Below are 20,613 nucleotides of genomic sequence, written 5' to 3' on the forward strand. Positions count from 1 at the left end.
GGACCTTAAGGAGTAACGGTAGGCTCCTTAAAGGAAAATACAGAAATCATCCCCATATGATGCATCATGAAATAAGTTGAAGGAAGCATGACGATAAAGAAAACAAAAATTAAATCTGCCAACCTGTTGTCCTGTGGAGTATCAAAGACCCTTTCAATTATTTGTTTATCTTTCTCCCTGTTTCCAACGTCCGACTTGATTTAGACTCCTTAATAAAGCAGTCTACAACTTCCTCGTCGGCACAATCAACCTTGCAGTCAGTCGCCTTTGATAGTAGATTGCGCGAGTGGAATGGATTGCTTCGTTCTAAACCGATAGGTGTCCCACGCGTGAGCGTAGTAGGGGCTTTAGAAGTATCCGCTTTTTTTTTCTATTAGTAGAGTTCTCTTTGGGTATTGTAGCTTATTATTGTAGCCTATCAAAGTTTAATGGCACTTTAATTCACTTCAACTGTTTCTTATGGTACATGTCCTATCTGAGGTAAAGTTGGTTTGTGTGGAGTTCTTTGGAATGAGGGGGGAAGAGAAAGATCATTTTTGGATGAAAACAAGTCAGCCCATGAAGACGTGCCTGCCTCAAGCAAAGTCGCCTATGTGTGAGCTGAGCATCTCAGAGCATTTTCATAAGAAACACACTTACATTTCTGTCATGTCTTCTCCTATGTTTGCTAATGGGGTTGAATTATTATGTTGGACTGGAATTTATTTTAAGAGTGACAGAATGAGTATTGATTGATATTGCAAACATCTTTCAACTTGTTCCCTTTGAATAGAAAGTTTTATTCACAAGTATAAACACAATTCATTAAGAAAATAACAAATTGATCAACAGGTGTACATACTTACACGAATCAAAGTCAATTTAAGTAAATTCCCATGTGTTTTTAAATAAAAAAAGTAACACAAAAAAACAAACGTATTGTTCTTAGAGTCTGTCGCATTCCCACTCTGGCGCATCAGACAGATGGGGCACTTCGATAAAGAACATCTCCTTGTTGGCGGGAGGAGGAGGAGTACAGGGGTGGCTCCCCACTCCCGAATCTGGGCTTGAGGACGCCTTAATCGCCGTGAGCGGATACGGATTTCCAGGGGCATACTTCATCTCCTTCGGGTGATGAGGAGGTGCTTTGAGTCCATTGCCTCTTCCAGAGCCCTGGTGAGCATCGCCTTTCGGCTTAAAACGCTTGAGCTTGACCGTGTCCTTGCCGTCGCCAGTGCAGGGCAGCAAGATGGCGACGTCCTTGCGGAACTTGGAGCTGAGGCCGAAGTAGATGAGCGGGTTGTAGAAGCTGGCCGACTTGGCAAAGAGGCGGGTGAAGATGCTGGTGAGGCTGGGTACGTGGAAGCCACAGGCCGACCACATGGAGACCACGGCGTACGGCGACCACGCCAGGATGAATGCTGTGCAGATGACTATGGATACCTGGGAGAAAACAAAAGTTAGGATGACCGTCATACCCATCGTTTAACGCTTGGTCTATATGTAGTATTGTTTGTACATCTGCAATTTTTTTGGACTCTGACACATGCTCACTCTAATATAATATCTAGTATCTAGTCTAGTATCTAGTATCCGCTCACGGCGATTAAGGCGTACTCTGGATTGTTTATTGGACTCACTCATTTCTTGATTTCTTGTTTAGATTTTTGAATTGTATCTGCGAGACATTCTTTTTAATTTATTTTTAATATATTTATTTTTACACCTTTTTCCTCCCCAATTGCGTGGTACCCAGTTGATAGTTACAGTCTTGTCCCATCGCTGCAACTCCCGTACGGACTCGGGCAAAGGTTGAGAGCCATACGTCCTCCGAAACACAACCCAGCCAAGCTGCACTGCTTCTTGACACAATGACTGCGATGACCACTTAACCCGGAAGCACCAATGTGTCGGAGGAAACACTGCATTGCGTCCAGCCCGCCACAGGAGTCGCTAGTGCACGAAGGGACAAGAACATCCCTGTCGGCCAAACCCTCCCTTAACCCAGACGACGCTGGGCCAATTGTGCGCCGCCGGGCCAATTGTGGGTCTCGTGGTCGCGGCCTGCTGCGACAGAGCCAGGACTCGAACCAGGATCTCTAGTGGCACAGCTAGCACTGCGATGCAGTGCTTAGGACCACTGCTCCACTCGGGAGGCCATTTGTGGGACATTCTACTGCACTCTTGGAGCTAGTAACATAAGCATTTCGCTGCACCTGCTGATAACACCTGCAAATCTTTTGCACATGACCAATAAACGTTGATTTGATTTGAATCCTACTCACAATAGTGACGTCCCTTTCAATCTTTCTCTGCCTTTCGGTCAGGTCTCCCTCAGCGGCCATGGCGTTGCCTCTCTTCACTGTGTTGATGATGGACACGTAGGTGAAGAGCATGACCAGCACGGGGATGAAGAAGCAGAAGATGAGGATGGAGATGATGTAGGACTTGTAGACGGTGGAGTAGTTGGCTTTGGCCCAGTCGATTTCACACGTTCCATAACCACGATCTAAAAGAAGGAGGAGTTTGAGAAACACCATTTTTTTTTTTACCTTCATGTGTTTCTTTGTTGGCATTTTTAAAAATATTTGTTCAGGTGAAGATAGTTTAAAATGTAAGAATTTCCTCTATTTTGGCCCTTTAAAAACTCAGGGTAAGTGTGAAAAAAGGTCCACATATGTCAAAATGTGGTCAGTTCTTGTTTAAAGATTGTCTTCTACTAACATTTTAGATAGCAACTTGCTTTAGTGCTATTCTTGTTTTGTCGTCATTGTGCACATGCAAATCTTGAAAATGTTGCCCAACCAGAATGTTACAAGAACCTAACACAAGTAAGTGCCCCTGTATCAAATAGCATGTCACATGATTACTAGCCATGTTTATCTCACCTGTGTAACTCCCCCAGCCCAGAAGGGGCGCTCCCGACCAGAACACAGCCCCCAACCAGATGAATATTAGGCACATGCCTATGGTTGTGTTGGTTATGCAGTGAGCTAGGTAAAGGAAAAGAGTTCAAAGTTCAAAGAAAGGCTCCCACAAGAACATTGTATCTGACCAGAACATCTAGCCATTTTTCTTCCAACTTTATTGGAATTATTGAGATGACCATTAAAGGTTAAGGTCGTGTCACAGTGTCTTACCTTTACTCGGATGGCATCCCTTGATGTATCTTGTGACACTGATGACAGTCAAAGTATTGATGCTGCTGAGGCCAAAGACCAAGGTGAAGAAGCCGTCCACCTGGGAAAGACCAACAATACTGTTAGGGATGCTTAGAGGGGGAAGGTGTAGGGAAGAGAATCTCAAAACAAATACAGTAGAAAAAAAACAGACATCCACTTGCAGAAGTTGAAGGACTCCAATCACTCAGAAGATCAAGTTGAGAACAAGTTCCCTGCTGTTGAATAGTTGTTTGGGTTTACGTACTTAACAAATCCATCATTAACCAATTACTGATTTTGTGCTCAGCTCACACATTAGGGCTCCTCTCTACTTTGCCAAATCCTTCTCCTGGTTGTTCAGTTTTCAGTTCACCAGGATGAACACTTATATTGCCAGAACACAGAAGAGCTGATCTAGCTACATTGAATGGAGTTAAAGATCAGTCCATCACAGCTATGGTCAGCAGTGGTGAGTATGTCTGATCAAGATCAACAGCTTCTACCAAATGAACTTACAATTTATCTTCCTAGTAGAGACAGGAGCCAATGTACTTTGACTGATCAGATTACTTAATCTAATATATTTACATCCAAGCCCCATTCACTTTTGCCTCACGGTCAGATACACTTTGGAGGACCATGCATATGTCTATTGGAGGAAAAATCTTGGACCATAATTTGAAAAAACACCTGGTGGGATGCTTCAAGCAACATAGCATTTTCTGCAAATGGGGTTTCTCCATGATTGGAAACAGACCTGGGTTCAAATGCTATTTCAAATATCTAAATTCCTTTTACATACATTTGAAGTAAGTATTCAGATATGTTTTATTTGAAAAGGCAAGTAGTTTAATATTTTAATGTATTTGGAAATACACTTGGAAAGTATTTGGAAATACTCTCAAATACAATTTGGTAGATTTGGCTTTTACAAATAACAATTCAAATACTTCAATAAAAGTACACACCCCAAAACAAGTACTTTTATTGAAGTTTTTTTTGTCATATTGTCCTTCATTCATCCAGGTTTTTCTATATTTGGGTTCACCACATGTACCTTTTAATATAACAGTAGAGAGGGGAATTTGAAACTGTCTTCACACAGGCTTTAGGAAGACAAGTTGAACTAACGAACAAGAATAAGACTACAGCAAATGTGAACCAGCTTTCAGGTAATTCATTAAAAGTTGTTTGTATTATGGTCTTTGTGCATGGCGTCTTATCCACAGATGGCCGGTGAGGGTGCATGTTTTTTTTCTAACCAAGCAGTATTACTAACTCAATTTATCAAGTCTTGGTTGAAGTCTATGATTAGTTGATTAGTCGAATCAGGTGTGTACCGGTTGGCATGAACAAAAGCCTGGGCACACATTGTTCTCTGCGGATACTATTGGACACCCACTTTTATGAGTGCTACACCCATGATGAATAGTAATGATCAGTTGATTTGAATAACTTTAGGGGAGATTACTATCATTTAAGTTTACATAAGACATATCAGTTTGTAAGTTTTTCAGCATTAGGAAATCAATTTAAATGGATTCTTTTAGAGGTGGGCTTATTTGGAACACCCATGGGTTTAAAGGGTACATTTAGTACCCATTAAACCCAGTCCGGACTTTCCACATATTTTATCAAACATTTTTCTCTTATATTAACAAACGGTATTAATCAAGTCATACAATTTCACATGAGAGATTCATCTTTCATATTAATCTCCACTTTTCTTACAACAATTAGGGCACGTAGATGTTAGAAATGTCTAAACTTAAGATTTTGGTGGGCTTAATAGGTACACTTATCCTATAGTCCGGAATCTCATCTTTGACAACTCTCTCACCTTACTCTGACCCAGCCATTCTATAATCAAGCATTCAATGTCTGCTGACCTCAGGACCACTTTTCTTTATCAGAAGAAACTCTCCTCATCTGTCCTCTCTGCCCTATTACTTAATATATATATATTTTTTTATCTCAGTCTTTTTAAAAATCATTTCTGTCTCTCCTCTTAGTTCGTTTTCATTTGGATATTTTCTTATTGTTTTTAGCATTGGCCAATAGTGAATGAAAAGATTCTTGTTCAGTGTTAGTTGGACATTATTCAACTACGGTTTGTCCCAAACAAGCAGCAACACCTGCTTGGGGAAATAACTGTAACTAACATTAAAACACACACACACTGTTGTTGTGTTAACAAGTTTGATACAAATAGAACAGGGATAACTTTGTAATTTCACAGACATTGCATTCATTTTTTTTAAGGTGGCATTTTCTCACATTATGCACTAAAACAAAAACCCATGTGGTAAATTGATTGATATTAGCCCTTGTGCAAATCACGCTTCCTCTTTAACCAAATGCTATAAGCATGTACCAAACCTTAACCATCCATCTATGTTTGGCTGTTGGTGTGGAAAAAGCATTCTTATTATTCCCCCCTAAGATAGTGTTAAAATTATATCACTTCAGGTGAAGCCTACAGACCTTTTCTCCTGTGCTGTAGTTAGCAATATAATGCCTTTGTGACACCTTGTAAAACCACCCTCTCGCTTCTTCCAGGTAACTCATCATCATCACTTGAGTGAGTGAGTGAGTATAGTGAGTGAGTGAGTATAGTGAGTGAGTATAGTATAAGATCCTGCAGTAGGATGGCACATGCTACAGATGCAACACATTACCATTCACATACAATACAAATTTGAAGCATCTCAATTCTCAAAACAACTTTTCCCCCTAGAACCAGATACCCTCATTGCCTACCTGACATGTCCAGATCGAGGTAACCAGGTATCCGTTGTCCCGGAACACATTGAAGATCTCCAGGATCCCTCGGGAGTAGCCGAAGACGGAAATACTGGCATCAGAGATGGCCAGGTTAAAGGTGAGATAGTCCGTGGGCTGCAGCGACGCACGCTGCTTGTACAGGACGAAGATCACAATACTGTTGCCAAACCACGATAGCCAACCTGATGAGAAAATAAAACATTGACATGCTAACTGATTGGCTTTATATAGCTCTTTTCCAGGAGCTAAAAACATTACATAGAGGGAAACTCACCACATCTATTACTAGTGGGTCCCAAAGTGCCTATGAGCAAAGGCCTTGTCCGTTTTGTGAAATGTAATGGAATTGTAGTCACACCATACAAAATGCAGCTCATAAAGCAGCATGATGCATTGATGTGACAAAGTGCCTCATCTGTGATTTTAACCCTACTGACCTCTCTTCAAACACTGCATATTCAAATACTAAAATTAGCATAAACCTTCCTTCATGAAATTCCCTTTAGGGCTAATAGTAGGTACAGTGCCTTGCGAAAGTATTCGGCCCCCTTGAACTTTGCGACCTTTTGCCACATTTCAGGCTTCAAACATAAAGATATAAAACTGTATTTTTTTGTGAAGAATCAACAACAAGTGGGACACAATCATGAAGTGGAACGACATTTATTGGATATTTCAAACTTTTTTAACAAATCAAAAACTGAAAAATTGGGCGTGCAAAATTATTCAGCCCCTTTACTTTCAGTGCAGCTGTAACTCTCTCCAGAAGTTCAGTGAGGATCTCTGAATGATCCAATGTTGACCTAAATGACTAATGATGATAAATACAATCCACCTGTGTGTAATCAAGTCTCCGTATAAATGCACCTGCACTGTGATAGTCTCAGAGGTCCGTTAAAAGCGCAGAGAGCATCATGAAGAACAAGGAACACACCAGGCAGGTCCAAGATACTGTTGTGAAGAAGTTTAAATCTGGATTTGGATACAAAAAGATTTCCCAAGCTTTAAACATCCCAAGGAGCACTGTGCAAGCGATAATATTGAAATGGAAGGAGTATCAGACCACTGCAAATCTACCAAGACCTGGCCGTCCCTCTAAACTTTCAGCTCATACAAGGAGAAGACTGATCAGAGATGCAGCCAAGAGGTCCATGATCACTCTGGATGAACTGCAGAGATCTACAGCTGAGGTGGGAGACTCTGTCCATAGGACAACAATCAGTCGTATATTGCACAAATCTGGCCTTTATGGAAGAGTGGCAAGAAGAAAGCCATTTCTTAAAGATATCCATAAAAAGTGTCGTTTAAAGTTTGCCACAAGCCACCTGGGAGACACACTAAACATGTGGAAGAAGGTGCTCTGGTCAGATGAAACCAAAATTGAACTTTTTGGCAACAATGCAAAACGTTATGTTTGGCGTAAAAGCAACACAGCTCATCACCCTGAACACACCATCCCCACTGTCAAACATGGTGGTGGCAGCATCATGGTTTGGGCCTGCTTTTCTTCAGCAGAGACAGGGAAGATGGTTAAAATTGATGGGAAGATGGATGGAGCCAAATACAGGACCATTCTGGAAGAAAACCTGATGGAGTCTGCAAAAGACCTGAGACTGGGATGGAGATTTGTCTTCCAACAAGACAATGATCCAAAACATAAAGCAAAATCTACAATGGAATGGTTCAAAAATAAACATATCCAGGTGTTAGAATGGCCAAGTCAAAGTCCAGACCTGAATCCAATCGAGAATCTGTGGAAAGAACTGAAAACTGCTGTTCACAAATGCTCTCCATCCAACCTCACTGAGCTCGAGCTGTTTTGCAAGGAGGAATGGGGAAAATGTTCAGTCTCTCGATGTGCAAAACTGATAGAGACATACCCCAAGCGACTTACAGCTGTAATCACAGCAAAAGGTGGCGCTACAAAGTATTAACTTAAGGGGGCTGAATAATTTTGCACGCCCAATTTTTCAGTTTTTGATTTGTCAAAAAAGTTTGAAATATCCAATAAATGTCGTTCCACTTCATGATTGTGTCCCACTTGTTGTTGATTCTTCACAAAAAAATACAGTTTTATATCTTTATGTTTGAAGCCTGAAATGTGGCAAAAGGTCGCAAAGTTCAAGGGGGCCGAATACTTTCGCAAGGCACTGTATGTATTTGCATTTATTTAATTTGATCCTGATTTTTTTAAATCAATAGTGTGACTGTCATTTTATTTACAGGATAGGTAGGCTACCTATCCTGTAAATAAAATGACAGTCACACTATTGATTTCAAAAATCAGGATCAAATTAAATAAATGCAAATACATTTGCACCAATTAACAGGTAAATTACACGTCTTTCTGCCCTCTCTTAAAGAACGTCAGATTAGCTGGCTGCCATTCTTTCTTGATTGACGATTTCCACGGTTTAGACAGGATCTGAATGGTTGCAGGAGTCACCCATCTTTGTCCTGGGCTACTTATAGCACCAAACCCACTAACCGTTGCCCATACACTACACTGACAGTAACAGTAGTAAAACAACTGCATTAACAACGGTTTCTGTTATTGGTGATTTATATTCTGCAGTGCAATCGAACTCTTCATCCAATCGTTGTTTATTGGATATCAAAATATGGTAGAGTAAAAAAAAGAACAAGATAAATGTAGACTACTCTCAGGATTCTTTTTTGTTGTTGTAAATTAGTAAAAACTACTGTCATTCATCCTACACTAACGTTTAGGTAATAAAATAACAATTATGAAGTAGTAACTAGCCATTAGTGACATATTTCCAGATTTTTTTGCCATGAAAGCAAAACTAAATAAAGTATTTGCATCATAAAAGCAAAGCTACATTTTAAAAACGAAATTACATTCCAACAACTACATAAGCAAGTTCTCCCACCTAGCACCAGCAGGTATACTCCTATAATGGTCTCCCCTTGATCCGAGAAAGGTTGGTCTTTATTCGACATGGTAAAATTGTTATTCCTCCATGGAATGTTAGCCACTTGAAAAGCATTATTGGCTGACATTTTGTTGTCCGAACGTTCCAGCTGCCGAGACATACACGGAGCTGCGCGCTCTCTACTTGCTAAGACACAAAGGTGCTTCCTCTGAGAAAACACTTGACCGGCTCCTCTTTCTCTAAATCCAGTCTAAAAATATTCTTCGGCGCACAGTGTGTTGTCTGAGAGGGATGACGTGTATTTAGCTAATACCAATTATACCCCGAGGTTGATACCCTGCGGGGGGAAATCACTTGTTGTTTCTGACTTGAGCTATGTTGTTTTGTCCTCGAGGAATTTGATTTGCAACTAAGGAAACGTCCGTGTGTTATTGTATTTGGGTGAAGTTGTAGGCTAAGCACAAGTTGTTGTGGGTTTCATTTACTACATGATTAACTCAATTTAATAAAGCCCGGTGTATAATGAAAAATATTAGTCGAGTAGCCAGCCTACACGTTTTACAGGGACGCGCTGCCGTCAAATTGAGAGCAAGTCAGCGACTGCAGAGAAGGACTCCCATGTAGCCTAAAACCGCTGTCCAAGGTGCTGAAAATGAGAGCGCTTGCAATAAATTAGGCTTTTACTTGTCTAGATAGTCTAAATACGTTGTTTCAGTGACTGAGTCAAATCAATGATATCAGATCAATTAGACCTACATTTCTTATGGACAAAATTATTTTAGGCATCTTAAATTCACGATGGCTTGGTACTAAAATAGTCTGTACTTTTCACCTTTAGAAAATGTATTTCAAAGTAAATGCTTCAATCTAAAAAAAAATATTAAGGCTGCCAATATTTTTTTAGATTAAATCAAATCAAATCAAATGTTATTTGTCACATACACATGGTTAGCAGATGTTAATGCGAGTGTAGCGAAATGCTTGTGCTTCTAGTTCCGACAAAGCAGTAATAACCAACAAGTAATCTAGCTAACGATTCCAAAACTACTACCTTATAGACACAAGTGTAAGGGGATAAAGAATATGTACATAAACATATATGAATGAGTGATGGTACAGAGCGGCATAGGCAAGATACAGTAGATGGTATTGAGTGCAGTATATACATATGAGATGAGTATGTAAACAAAGTGGCATAGTTAAAGTGGCTAGTGATACATGTATTACATAAAGATGATATAGAGTACAGAGTACAGTATAGATTAACGGCTAGGGGTTCCGCTAGCGGCACCCCTCACAACATTCCGCTGAAAAGGCAGCACGTGAAATTCAAAAATATTTTTTAGAAATATGTACATTTCAAACATTAACAAGTGCAATACACCAAATGAAAGAAACTTCTTGTTAATCTACCCATCGTGTCCGATTTCAAAAAGGCTTTACAGTGAAAGCACAACATATGATTATGTTAGGTCAGAGCCAAGTCACAAAAACACACAGCCATTTTTCCAGCCAAAGAGAGGAGTCACAAAAAGCAGAAATATAGATAAAATTAATTACTAACCTTTGATGATCTTCATCCGATGACAATCATTGGACATCATGTTACACAATACATGTATGTTTTGTTCAATAAAGTCCATATTTATATCCAAAAATCTCAGTTTACATTGGCGAGTTACGTTCAGTTAATGTTTTGCTTCCAAAACATCTGGTGATTTTGCAGAGAGCCACATCAATTTACAGAAATACTCATAATAAACATTGATAAAAGATACAACTGTTATTCACAGAATTAAAGATATACTTCTCCTTAACCTGTTATGGCTGCAAACCCCTATCGGGATAAGTGTCATCAACAACCGCTGAATAGCATAGCGCTACATACAAGAAATATTACCATAAATATTTATATTCATGAAATCACAAGAGCAATATAGGAAAACACAGTTTAGCCTTTTGTTAATCCACCTGTCATGTCAGATTTGGAAATTACAGCGAAAGCAATCCAAGCATTTGTGTAAATTTATCGGTCGCACGATAAAACATTAAGTACACATAGCATCAGGTAGCTCGGTCACGAAAATCAGAAAAGCAATCAAATTAATAATTTACCTTTGATGATCTTCGGATGTTTTCACTCACAAGACTCCCAGTTACACAACAAATGTTCCGTTTGTTCCATAAAGATGATTTTTTATATCCAAAATACCTCTGTTTGTTTGTCGCGTTATGTTCAGAAATCCACAGGAAAGAGCGGTCACGACAACGCAGATGAAATTTCCAAATAGTTTCCATTATGTCCACAGAAACATGTCAAATGTTTTTTATAATCAATCCTCAGGTTGTTTTTAAAATATATAATCGATAATATATCAACCGCAAATGTCTTTCACAGTAGGAGAGGGGAAAACAATGGCTGTCCAAATTCTGTTGCGCAAGCAAAACTCATGTGACCACTTGACGCAATGTTATCGTTCTGGCTCATTTTTCAAAATAAAAGCCTGAAACTATGTCTGAAGACTGTTGACACCTTGAGGAAGCGATAGGAAAAGGAATCTGGTTCATATCCCTTTAAATGGAGCAAAGGGATGCTATGGAACATGGAGTTTTCAAAATAGAAGACACCTCCTGCTTTGATTTTTCTCAGGGTTCCGCCTGCAATATCAGTTCTGTTATACTCACAGACAATATTTTTTGGAAACTTGAGTGTTTTCTATCCAATACTAATAATAATATGCATATTAGCAACTGAGACTGAGGAGCTGGCCGTTTACAATGGGCACCTTTTCATCCAAGCTACTCAATACTGCCCCTGCAGCCATATGAAGTTAATGCAACCGCTGTGTCAGATTTTTTTACAACTTTACGGAAAAAGCAAACCATGCAATAATCGGCGCTCAGAGACCAAAACAACCCAAACATATATCTGCCATGTTGGAGTCAACAGAAGTCAGAAATAAAATTATAAATATTCACTTATCTTTGATGATCTTCATCAGAATGCTCTCCCAGGAATCCCAGTTCCACAGTAAATGTTTGATTTGTTCGATAAAGTTAATCTTTATGTCCAAATACCTTCTTGTTGTTAGCGCATTCAGCCCAGTAATCCAAATTCATGACGCACGAGCAGACAAAAAGTCAAAACAGTCCGTAGAAACATGTCAAACGAAGTATAGAATCAATCTTTAGGATGTTTTTATCATAAATCTTCAATAATGTTCCAACCGGAGAATTCCTTTGTCTTCAGAAATGCAATTGAACTCGAGCTAACTCTCACGTGAACGTGTGTCACGAGTTCATGGCACTCTGCCAGACCACTGACTAATTCAGCCCTCATTCCCCCCTCCTTCACAGTAAAAGCCTGAAACAAGGTTCTAAAGACTGTTGACATCTAGTGGAAGCCTTAGGAAGTGCAATTTGACCCCATAGACACTGTGTTTTCGATAGGCCAAGACTTGAAAAACTACAAATCTCAGATTTCCCACTTCCTGGTTGGATTTTTCTCAGGTTTTCGCCTGAGAAAAATCCTGTTATACTCATAGACATCATTCAAACAGTTAGAAACTTCAGAGTGTTTCCTTTACAAATCTACTAATGATATGCATATATTAGCAACTGGGACTGAGTAGCAGGCAGTTTACTCTGGGCACGCTTTTCATCCAAACGTGAAAATGCTGCCTCCTATCCCAAACGGTAGGCTATCTATAGGAGATGATGATAGGCTATTATAATGCCTTATAATGCACAGATAGTGCTACCCTAATTGTGTTGCTAGATGTTGTGTTAACTGTGTTAGGTCAGTGCTCTTAAAGGTTTAATTTTCAACTTTTATGCTAACGTTCCAGTTTTCCGTGCTGCATGTAATATAGTGTGTTACATTTGTGTATTTGTGTGCTGAATTTCCATGTAAATGGACAATAAATTATACTGAACAAAAATATAAGCGCAACATGCAACAATTTCAAGGACTTTACTGAGTTACAGTTCATATAAGGAAATCAGTCAATTGAAATAAATAAATTAGGCATTAATCTATGGGCAGGGGTGCAGCCATGGGTGGGCCTTGGAGGTCATAGGCACATCCACTTGGCAGCCAGGCCAAAAATACCCACTGGGGAGCCAGGCCCCATCAATCAGAATGAATTTTTACCAAACAATTGCTTTATTACAGACAAAAATACTCCTCGGCACCCCTCCTCAGATGATCCCGCAAGTGAAGAAGCCGGTTATGGAGGGTCCTGGGCTGGCATGGTTACACGTGGTTGTGAGGTTGTGAGGCCGGTTGGACGTATTGCCAAGTTCTCTAAAACGACATTGGAACCAGTTTACGGTAGAGAAATTAACATTCAATTTTCTGGCAACAGCTCTGGTGGATATTCCTGCAGTCAGCATGCCAATTGCACGCTCCAACAAAACTTGAGACATCTATGGCATTGTGCTGTGAGACAAAACTGCACATTTTGTGTAATTATCATGCTGTTTAATTAATCAGCTTTTTGATATGCCACAGCTGTCAGTCAGGTAAATAGATTATCTTGTCAAAGGAGAAATGCTCACTAACAGGGATGTAAAACAAATGTGTGCACAAAATTTTAGAGAAATAAGCATTTTGTATGTAAGGAAAATGTCTGGGATTTTTCGTTTCTGCTCATGAAACATAGGACCAACACTTTACATGTTGCGTTTATATTTTTGCTTAGTATATATTGTATCCTCAAAAGCTAAATTGAACATGGTAGACATAAAGCAGGGCTATTCAACTGAGGGCCCGCGGGCCAGATCCGGACCGTTTATTCATTTTGACTGGCCCTTTGATCAATTTTGAACATGAATAAAAGATCTGCAAAACAAAAAAAACTAAAAAAGATAGAAATGCCAAAGGGGTGGAGTTGCAATCTACTGCAGAGACAGCCTGCAGAGTTCTGTCATGCTATCCAGGTCTGTGCCCAAACAGTTCGAACTTCTACTTTTAAGAATCCACCTTTCCATAAATATGTCTCCCACTGTTGCCGCTTGTTATAGACCCCCTCAGCACCCAGCTGTGCCCCGGACACCATATGTGAATTAATTACCCCCCATTTATCTTCAGAGTTTGTACTGTTAGGTGACCTAAACTGGGATATGCTTAACACCCCTGCCGTCCTTCAATCTAAACTAGATGCCCTCAATCTCACACAAATTATCATGGAACCTACCAGGTACAACCCTAAATCAGTAAACACAGGTACCCTCATAGATATCATGATGACCAACCTACCCTCTAAATACACGGCTGCTGTCTTCAACCAGGATCTCAGCGATCCTGCGTCCGTAATAGCTCCGCGGTCAAACGACCACCCCTCATCACTGTCAAATGCTCCCTAAAACACTTCAGCGAGCAGGCCTTTCAAATCGACCTGGCCCAGGTATCCTGGAAGGATATTGACCTCATTCCATAAGTAGAGGATGCCTGGTTATTCTTTAAAAGTGGTTTCCTCACCATCTTAAATAAGCATGCCACATTCAAAAAAATTTGAACTAAGAACAGATATAGCCCTTGGTTCACTCCAGACCTGACTGCCCTTGACCAGCACAAAAACATCCTGTGGCGTATTGCATTAGCATCGAATAGCCCCTGTGATATGCAACTTTTCAGGGAAGTTAGGAACCAATATCCAATATACACAGGCAGTTAGGAAAGCAAAAGCACATTTTTTCAAACAGAAATTTGCATCCTGTAGCACAAACTCCAAAAAGTTCTGATACACTGTAAAGTCCATGGAGAATAAGAGCACCTCCTCCCAGCTAGGAAACACTGTCACCACCGATAAATCTACGATAATCGAGATTTTCAATAACAATTTTTCTATGGCTGGCCATGCTTTCCACCTGGCTACCCCTACACCGGTAAACAGCTCTGCACCCCCCACAGCAACTTGCCCAAGCCTCCCCATTTCTCCTTTACACAAATTCAGATAGCTGATGTCCTGAAAGAGCTGCAAAATCTGGACCCCTGCAAATCAGCTGGGCTAGACAATCTGGACCCTCTCTTTCTAAAATTATCCCCCGCAATTGTTGCAACCTCTATTACTAGCCTGTTCAACCTCTCTTTCGTATCATCTGAGATCCCCAAAGATTGGAAAGCTGCCGCAGTCATCCTCTTCTTCAAAGGGGGAGACACTCTGGACCCAAACTGTTACAGACCTATATCTATCCTATGACTGCCTCGCCTGGTTCACCAACTACTTCTCAGACAGAGTTCAGTGTGTCAGGACCTCTGGCAGTCTCTATGAGGGTGCCACAGGGTTCAATTCTCGGGCAACTCTTTTCTCTGTATACATCAATGATGTTGCTCTTGCTGCTGTTGATACTCTGATCCACCTCTACGCAGACAACACCATTCTGTATACTTCTGGCCCTTCTTTGGACACTGTGTTAACAAACCTCCAAACGAGCTTCAATGCCATACAACTCTCCTTCCTTGGCCTCCAACTCCTCCAAATGCAAGTAAAACTAACTGCATGCTCTTCAACCGATAGCTGCCCGCACCTGCCCATCCGTCCAGCATCACTACACTCTGGACGGTTCTGACTTAGAATATGTGGACAACTACAAATACCTAGGTGTCTGGTTAGACTGTAAACTCTCCTTCCAGACTCACATTAAGCATACCCAATCCAAAAATTAAACCCAGAATCGGCTTCCTATTTCACAACAAAGCAGCATTCACTCATGCTGCCAAACATACCCTCGTAAAACTGACTATCCTAATGATCCTTCCAGTTCTCTGCTGCCAATGACTGAACAAATTGCAAAAATCACTGAAGCTGGAGACTCATATCTCCCTCACTAACTTTAAGCATCAGCTGTCAGAGCAGCTTACAGATCATTGCACCTGTACATAGCCCATCTGTAAATAGCCCACCCAACTACCTCATCCCTATATTGTTGTTTTTTGCTCCTTTGCACCGGAGTATCTCAACTTGCACATTCATCTTCTGCAAATCTTTCACTCCAGTATTTAATTGCTAAATTGTAATTATTTCGCGCCTATGGCCTATTTATTGCCTTACCTCCCTAATCTTACTTAATTTGCACACACTGTATATAGACTTTTCTATCGTGTTATTGACTGTACGTTTGTTTACTCCATGTTTAACTCTGTGAAGTTTGTGTCGCACTGCATGGCAGTTGTAAATGAGAACTTGTTCTCAGCTGGCCTACCTGGTTAAATAAAGGTGAAACATTTTTTTTTTCTTATGTTCTGTTTCAAAATGACAAGCACTATTGTGGTTATCTGTTGTGTGGCTTCTAGCGCCTATGTGGCATGTTGATTATTTTTTCTTCATATGAATTTGGCTCTAGCGTTTGAACGGTTTAAGTTACAAAAACGTATGACCCCATTCCTGAAAGCTACGACTCTCAGGAACCTGTACATGCTTTCTATTTTCCTTTCTGATGCTCACAAGGACTAGTTGAAAGGGAGTGTGAGCGAAATTAATTCAAAGCATACTTCCTTCAGATTGGAATTTGGCATTACCGGATTTGAGATACTTAGCTTTCAGATGATTTTAAAATGACCGAATTACTTTTAGTTAAAAAGCTTTTAATAGTTATTTAAATAAAATAAAAATGGTGGGTGCTCGTTGTGCCTTTTCCTTTTCAATGATGATCAAATGTTTCGGTTGCACCTCGACTCTCATTGGTTGAGCACTCTCCACTTCTTTCCTAATTACTTTTATCAACATTTAATTTGAAGAAAAGTGCTTTATTGGTGTGTGTGCGTTGCTTTTTTTTTATACTGTTCATCCAAAGAATAATCGCATGTGGAAACTGTCCGCGGCCCCCCTGCAATTAACCTTTTTTACATCTGGCCCTTGTAAGAATATCGTTGAATTTTTTATTTTTTTTGAAACAATCTGCAGACCTTTTGTTTAGTTTGACCTTCCTTTGGTATCCGCAGTGCAATAACAAAACCATAATGAATAGCCTATGTTGTGTTGATTGTGACTTGTGTGAATATAAGATGCCAACTGTATTTAAGACCCGGTTTGTGGATTGATACATGCAGTAGCTGGTAGACATTTTGTATAGTGGAAGATGCTCCGAATTCTTTGCCTTGTGAACTGCAAAGGGAAAAGTCAAACTGTGTACATAGGTCATCCCTTTACTGTCATGGCCTCTCTGCTAGGGTTAGGCCCATTAGGAGCTTACTGAGCTAATGTGACCTCAAAGAGACATACTGCTTAAACTGATTGCTGTAGAGTAATGTTTAATGTTGAACGTTGGCACGGTGAACAGATCACAGAACTGTGCCTTGGGGCTACATACTTTCTACCCGGAGTAGAGCGGTGTGCAATCTCAGAACAAATTTGACACTAGTAAAATGTAAGGTGTGACGTGGAAATGGACCTCATGAGCTGAACACACACATCAGCTGTGTCTTGATATCCATTGTTACACGCACACACACACACCAGCCAGCTCTTGATAGCCATTGTCCCTGCATGTTAACAACTGTAGCTTTCCGACTCATAGCAGCTGGGTTCATTCATAAAATTAATTATATTAAGTTATTCTATCAGACGTCAGCCATAACCAGGAAGCCCGGTCCTCCCTTTCACCTCAGCCAGTCTGAGCACTCCTAGACCACCTAATTGCACGTAACAGCTAGCTGAGCGCACCAAGCTTATGCACGGGAGTCAAATGATGGTGTTGGCTTCACGCGCCTTCATTAAGGTAATGATCCGAGACAGAGGGCCCTTCATTTGATGAGTCATGGTTTATGAGTAATGTTCTGACGAATGGACGCCGCTATTCCTGTGTAGCAGTTTTCAATGAGGGCTCTTACATGCGTCAGCAGGACCCATGCCTTGACCGCTGATTCTCTTTCTCTGTCTTTCTGTCTCTTTCTCTTGGACTCGTGGGTCTTTTTCTTTCCCTCTTCCTTTCTCCCTTAGAAGCCACATGTTTTTATTGAACTGTGTAACATATGTTGGAAGTCCTTGAAATGCTAAAAGGAAATTCACAAAAGAATGCACTATACACCATAAATACAAAAAAATAGTTTTCAGTTTTCTTGTACAGAGCATTTCCTACTGTACAAAGCCTCAATTTAGGCTAGCAATTTAGGAAGCTTCCTCTAAAGTTTAACTGTACCATAGCAACTCAAAGGAAATTGCTTGAGAAACAATTATATTGAAGATATTTTTACATAAGAAAAGTAACACAATTAATTGTCAGAGTAGGTGTTACATCCAACTCCAAGTTGAAAGCACATTGAATGTGAACATCTGTCTCTCTCTTCACTCTCTCTCTTGCTCTTTTCTCACTCTTTTTCTCCCTCTCTCCTTTCTATTTCTACAGTAGCACCTTTAATGTGTCACTACAGGATTTATGTTCTTCTCTCCTCTAATGCGGTCGTATACGAATTCCCCTCTTTCTCCGTCTGACGGGCGCAAATGGAAGCCGTTTGGCCTTAGCGAGGGGTGTTAATGACTCCCCTCCTGTGGTGTGTGTGGGGAGGAAGCGTAGGATGAGGGGGGAGGGGACAGGGATCCATGTCAATTTAACGGTGCAAATAGCATTAAGAGATCAGAACTTAAAGTGGAACTGACAGCATTTTAGCAACATGAAATCTTATTAAAATCGGTTCATATACACCCACAGGAACAATATGACACATTTTAAAATCATTTTCTGACAAGTGAGCACTTAGATATGGTAATTATAACGTTTTCATAAAATAGAACATCTGGGAAAGAGCAATATAGAGTGGTAAAGCGGCCGTGCGCTTGGACTGCAGTAAATAAACATAATAAAACATAATAAAAACATATATTGTCCAGGACCAGTGTCTACGCAGACCGATGCGACATAGCCAATCAGCTACAGTAGGCTTATATGCAAATAAGCCATTTGCCACATGGCCCTGCCATCATTCACTTTGAACTAGACTGTGTTAACAGGTAGTAGCAACATCGCAACTTTAGATAATTTGAACGCATTCGCCAAAAGCCACAAAATACACCTGAATGGATTTCTGCAAATATGTAAATATCACGTGAGTCCACTTACATTTGGGAACTTCACAGTCCTATTGATCAAACAACCATGAAAAGATACGCTCTCTCCCTCAGTTGCCTATGTACATCAACAACAACAAGATCAATAACTAATGCTAGCCAGAGCGAAATGAGCTCAAATCTAACGAGGGAACATTAGATAAACCCTCTCAAACTGTTTCAGTGCATCGCGAATGGGTGGAGGAAGCAAACAATGTACAAGGCCAGCTGTGATTTACAACATGATAGCAATATTTGTTGTACTACCAAGAAATGCATTGGTGAATTATAGTAATAATGCTTTTAATTGCATCCATCTTCAGTTGAAGGCATTCAGTTGTACAACTGACCAGGTATCCCCCTTTCTCTTTCCATTTCCTTTCCCTTACTGTACATCATAGTATTTTGAATCAAATATAACTTATTTTTAAAAACCTCTTATGAAGTCGGTTTTGTAGCATAAACTAGGGATTTCACTATTATGATTGTCTGTTTGTTTCATGTCTGTAAAAGTAGTTAAAATGCTGTCAGTTCCACTTTAACCACCATCAGATGAGCAGAATGCCTGTTAATGAATGACAGAAAACACTGGGCCTCTGCAGGGAAACGCTGATACACTTCCCACTGTGAGGGACTGTCAGTCTGAGGAGGAGTTTAATTATCAAGTGTTGTTTCAGGGTTATTTAATGTTCATATAAATTTGTAACGTGATTGCGATATACAGATATGAAAGCATTTAGCACAATAACACACAGCTTAAAACGATACATACTCTGTGCTCCACTTGACTGTGGTCAACACGGGCCTATTTGTTTAGCCTACCATCTCTATGCTAATGTCAGGAAGTGTTTATGAATGGATAACTTGTAGCTCTGTAATTAAACATTACTTTTAATTTCCCTCTCAAACAAATCCTCAATGAAGTTTAGAGCGAGGAGAAACTCACGATTGTCTCTACCTCTTTAACAACAATCACTGCCTTTTTGCAGTGGAGAGGATTACTCTCAATGGCAAGTTTTCGGGATTTTTTTGGTCTTTACAAAGACCAAAAAATAAAAACAGCCGTTTTGGGTAGCGGTCAACCGCTTATGATTTTTCAACCCCAATACCGATTATTGGAGAACCAAAAAAAGCTATTTTTTATATTATATATATATATATATATATATATATATATATATATATATATATCATATATATTGTCATTATTAAATATAGATACTTAATAATGACAATTACAACAATACTGAATAAACTTTTAACTTAATATAATACATTAAAAAATATATATTTTTGTCTCAAATAAATTATGTTCAATTTGGTTTAAATAATGAAAAAATAACAGTGTTGGAGAAGAAACTAAAAGCTAACGTTTAAGTTCCTTGCTCAGAACATGAGAACATATGAAAGCTGGTAGTTCCTTTTAACATGAGTCTTCAATATTCCCAGTTATGAAGTTTTAGGTTGTCATTATTATAGGCATTATGACGTGTCAACTATCTCTCTCTATACCATTTGTATTTCATATACCTGTGATTATTGGATGTTCTTATAGGCACTTTAGTATTTCCAGCATAATCTTGGGAGTTGATAGGCTTGAAGTCATAAACAGCACTGTGCTTCAAGCATTGCTAAGAGCTGCTTGCAAACGCAGTAAAGTGCTGTTTGAATGAATGCTTACGAGCCTGCTGCCTACCACCACTCAGTCAGACTGCTCTATCAAATATCAAATCATAGACTTAATTA

At 39.8% G+C, this 20,613-nt stretch overlaps 1 protein-coding gene across 1 annotated transcript; it reads right to left on the reverse strand.

The window, feature by feature from the left end:
- Nucleotides 1–916: 916 nt before the first annotated feature.
- LOC110487524 (opsin-5-like) lies at nucleotides 917–8,948 on the reverse strand. The gene is made up of 6 exons (XM_021559442.2): nucleotides 8,819–8,948; nucleotides 5,901–6,106; nucleotides 3,120–3,219; nucleotides 2,868–2,972; nucleotides 2,265–2,488; nucleotides 917–1,422 (listed from the first exon to the last, which is right to left on the reverse strand). The coding sequence occupies exons 1-6, from the start codon at nucleotides 8,946–8,948 to the stop codon at nucleotides 925–927; spliced, it is 1,263 nt and encodes a 420-aa protein (XP_021415117.2). The 3' UTR covers nucleotides 917–924.
- Nucleotides 8,949–20,613: the final 11,665 nt, after the last annotated feature.

Source organism: Oncorhynchus mykiss, chromosome 13 (genome assembly GCF_013265735.2).
Source record: "Oncorhynchus mykiss isolate Arlee chromosome 13, USDA_OmykA_1.1, whole genome shotgun sequence".
NCBI classification, from domain to species: domain Eukaryota; kingdom Metazoa; phylum Chordata; class Actinopteri; order Salmoniformes; family Salmonidae; genus Oncorhynchus; species Oncorhynchus mykiss.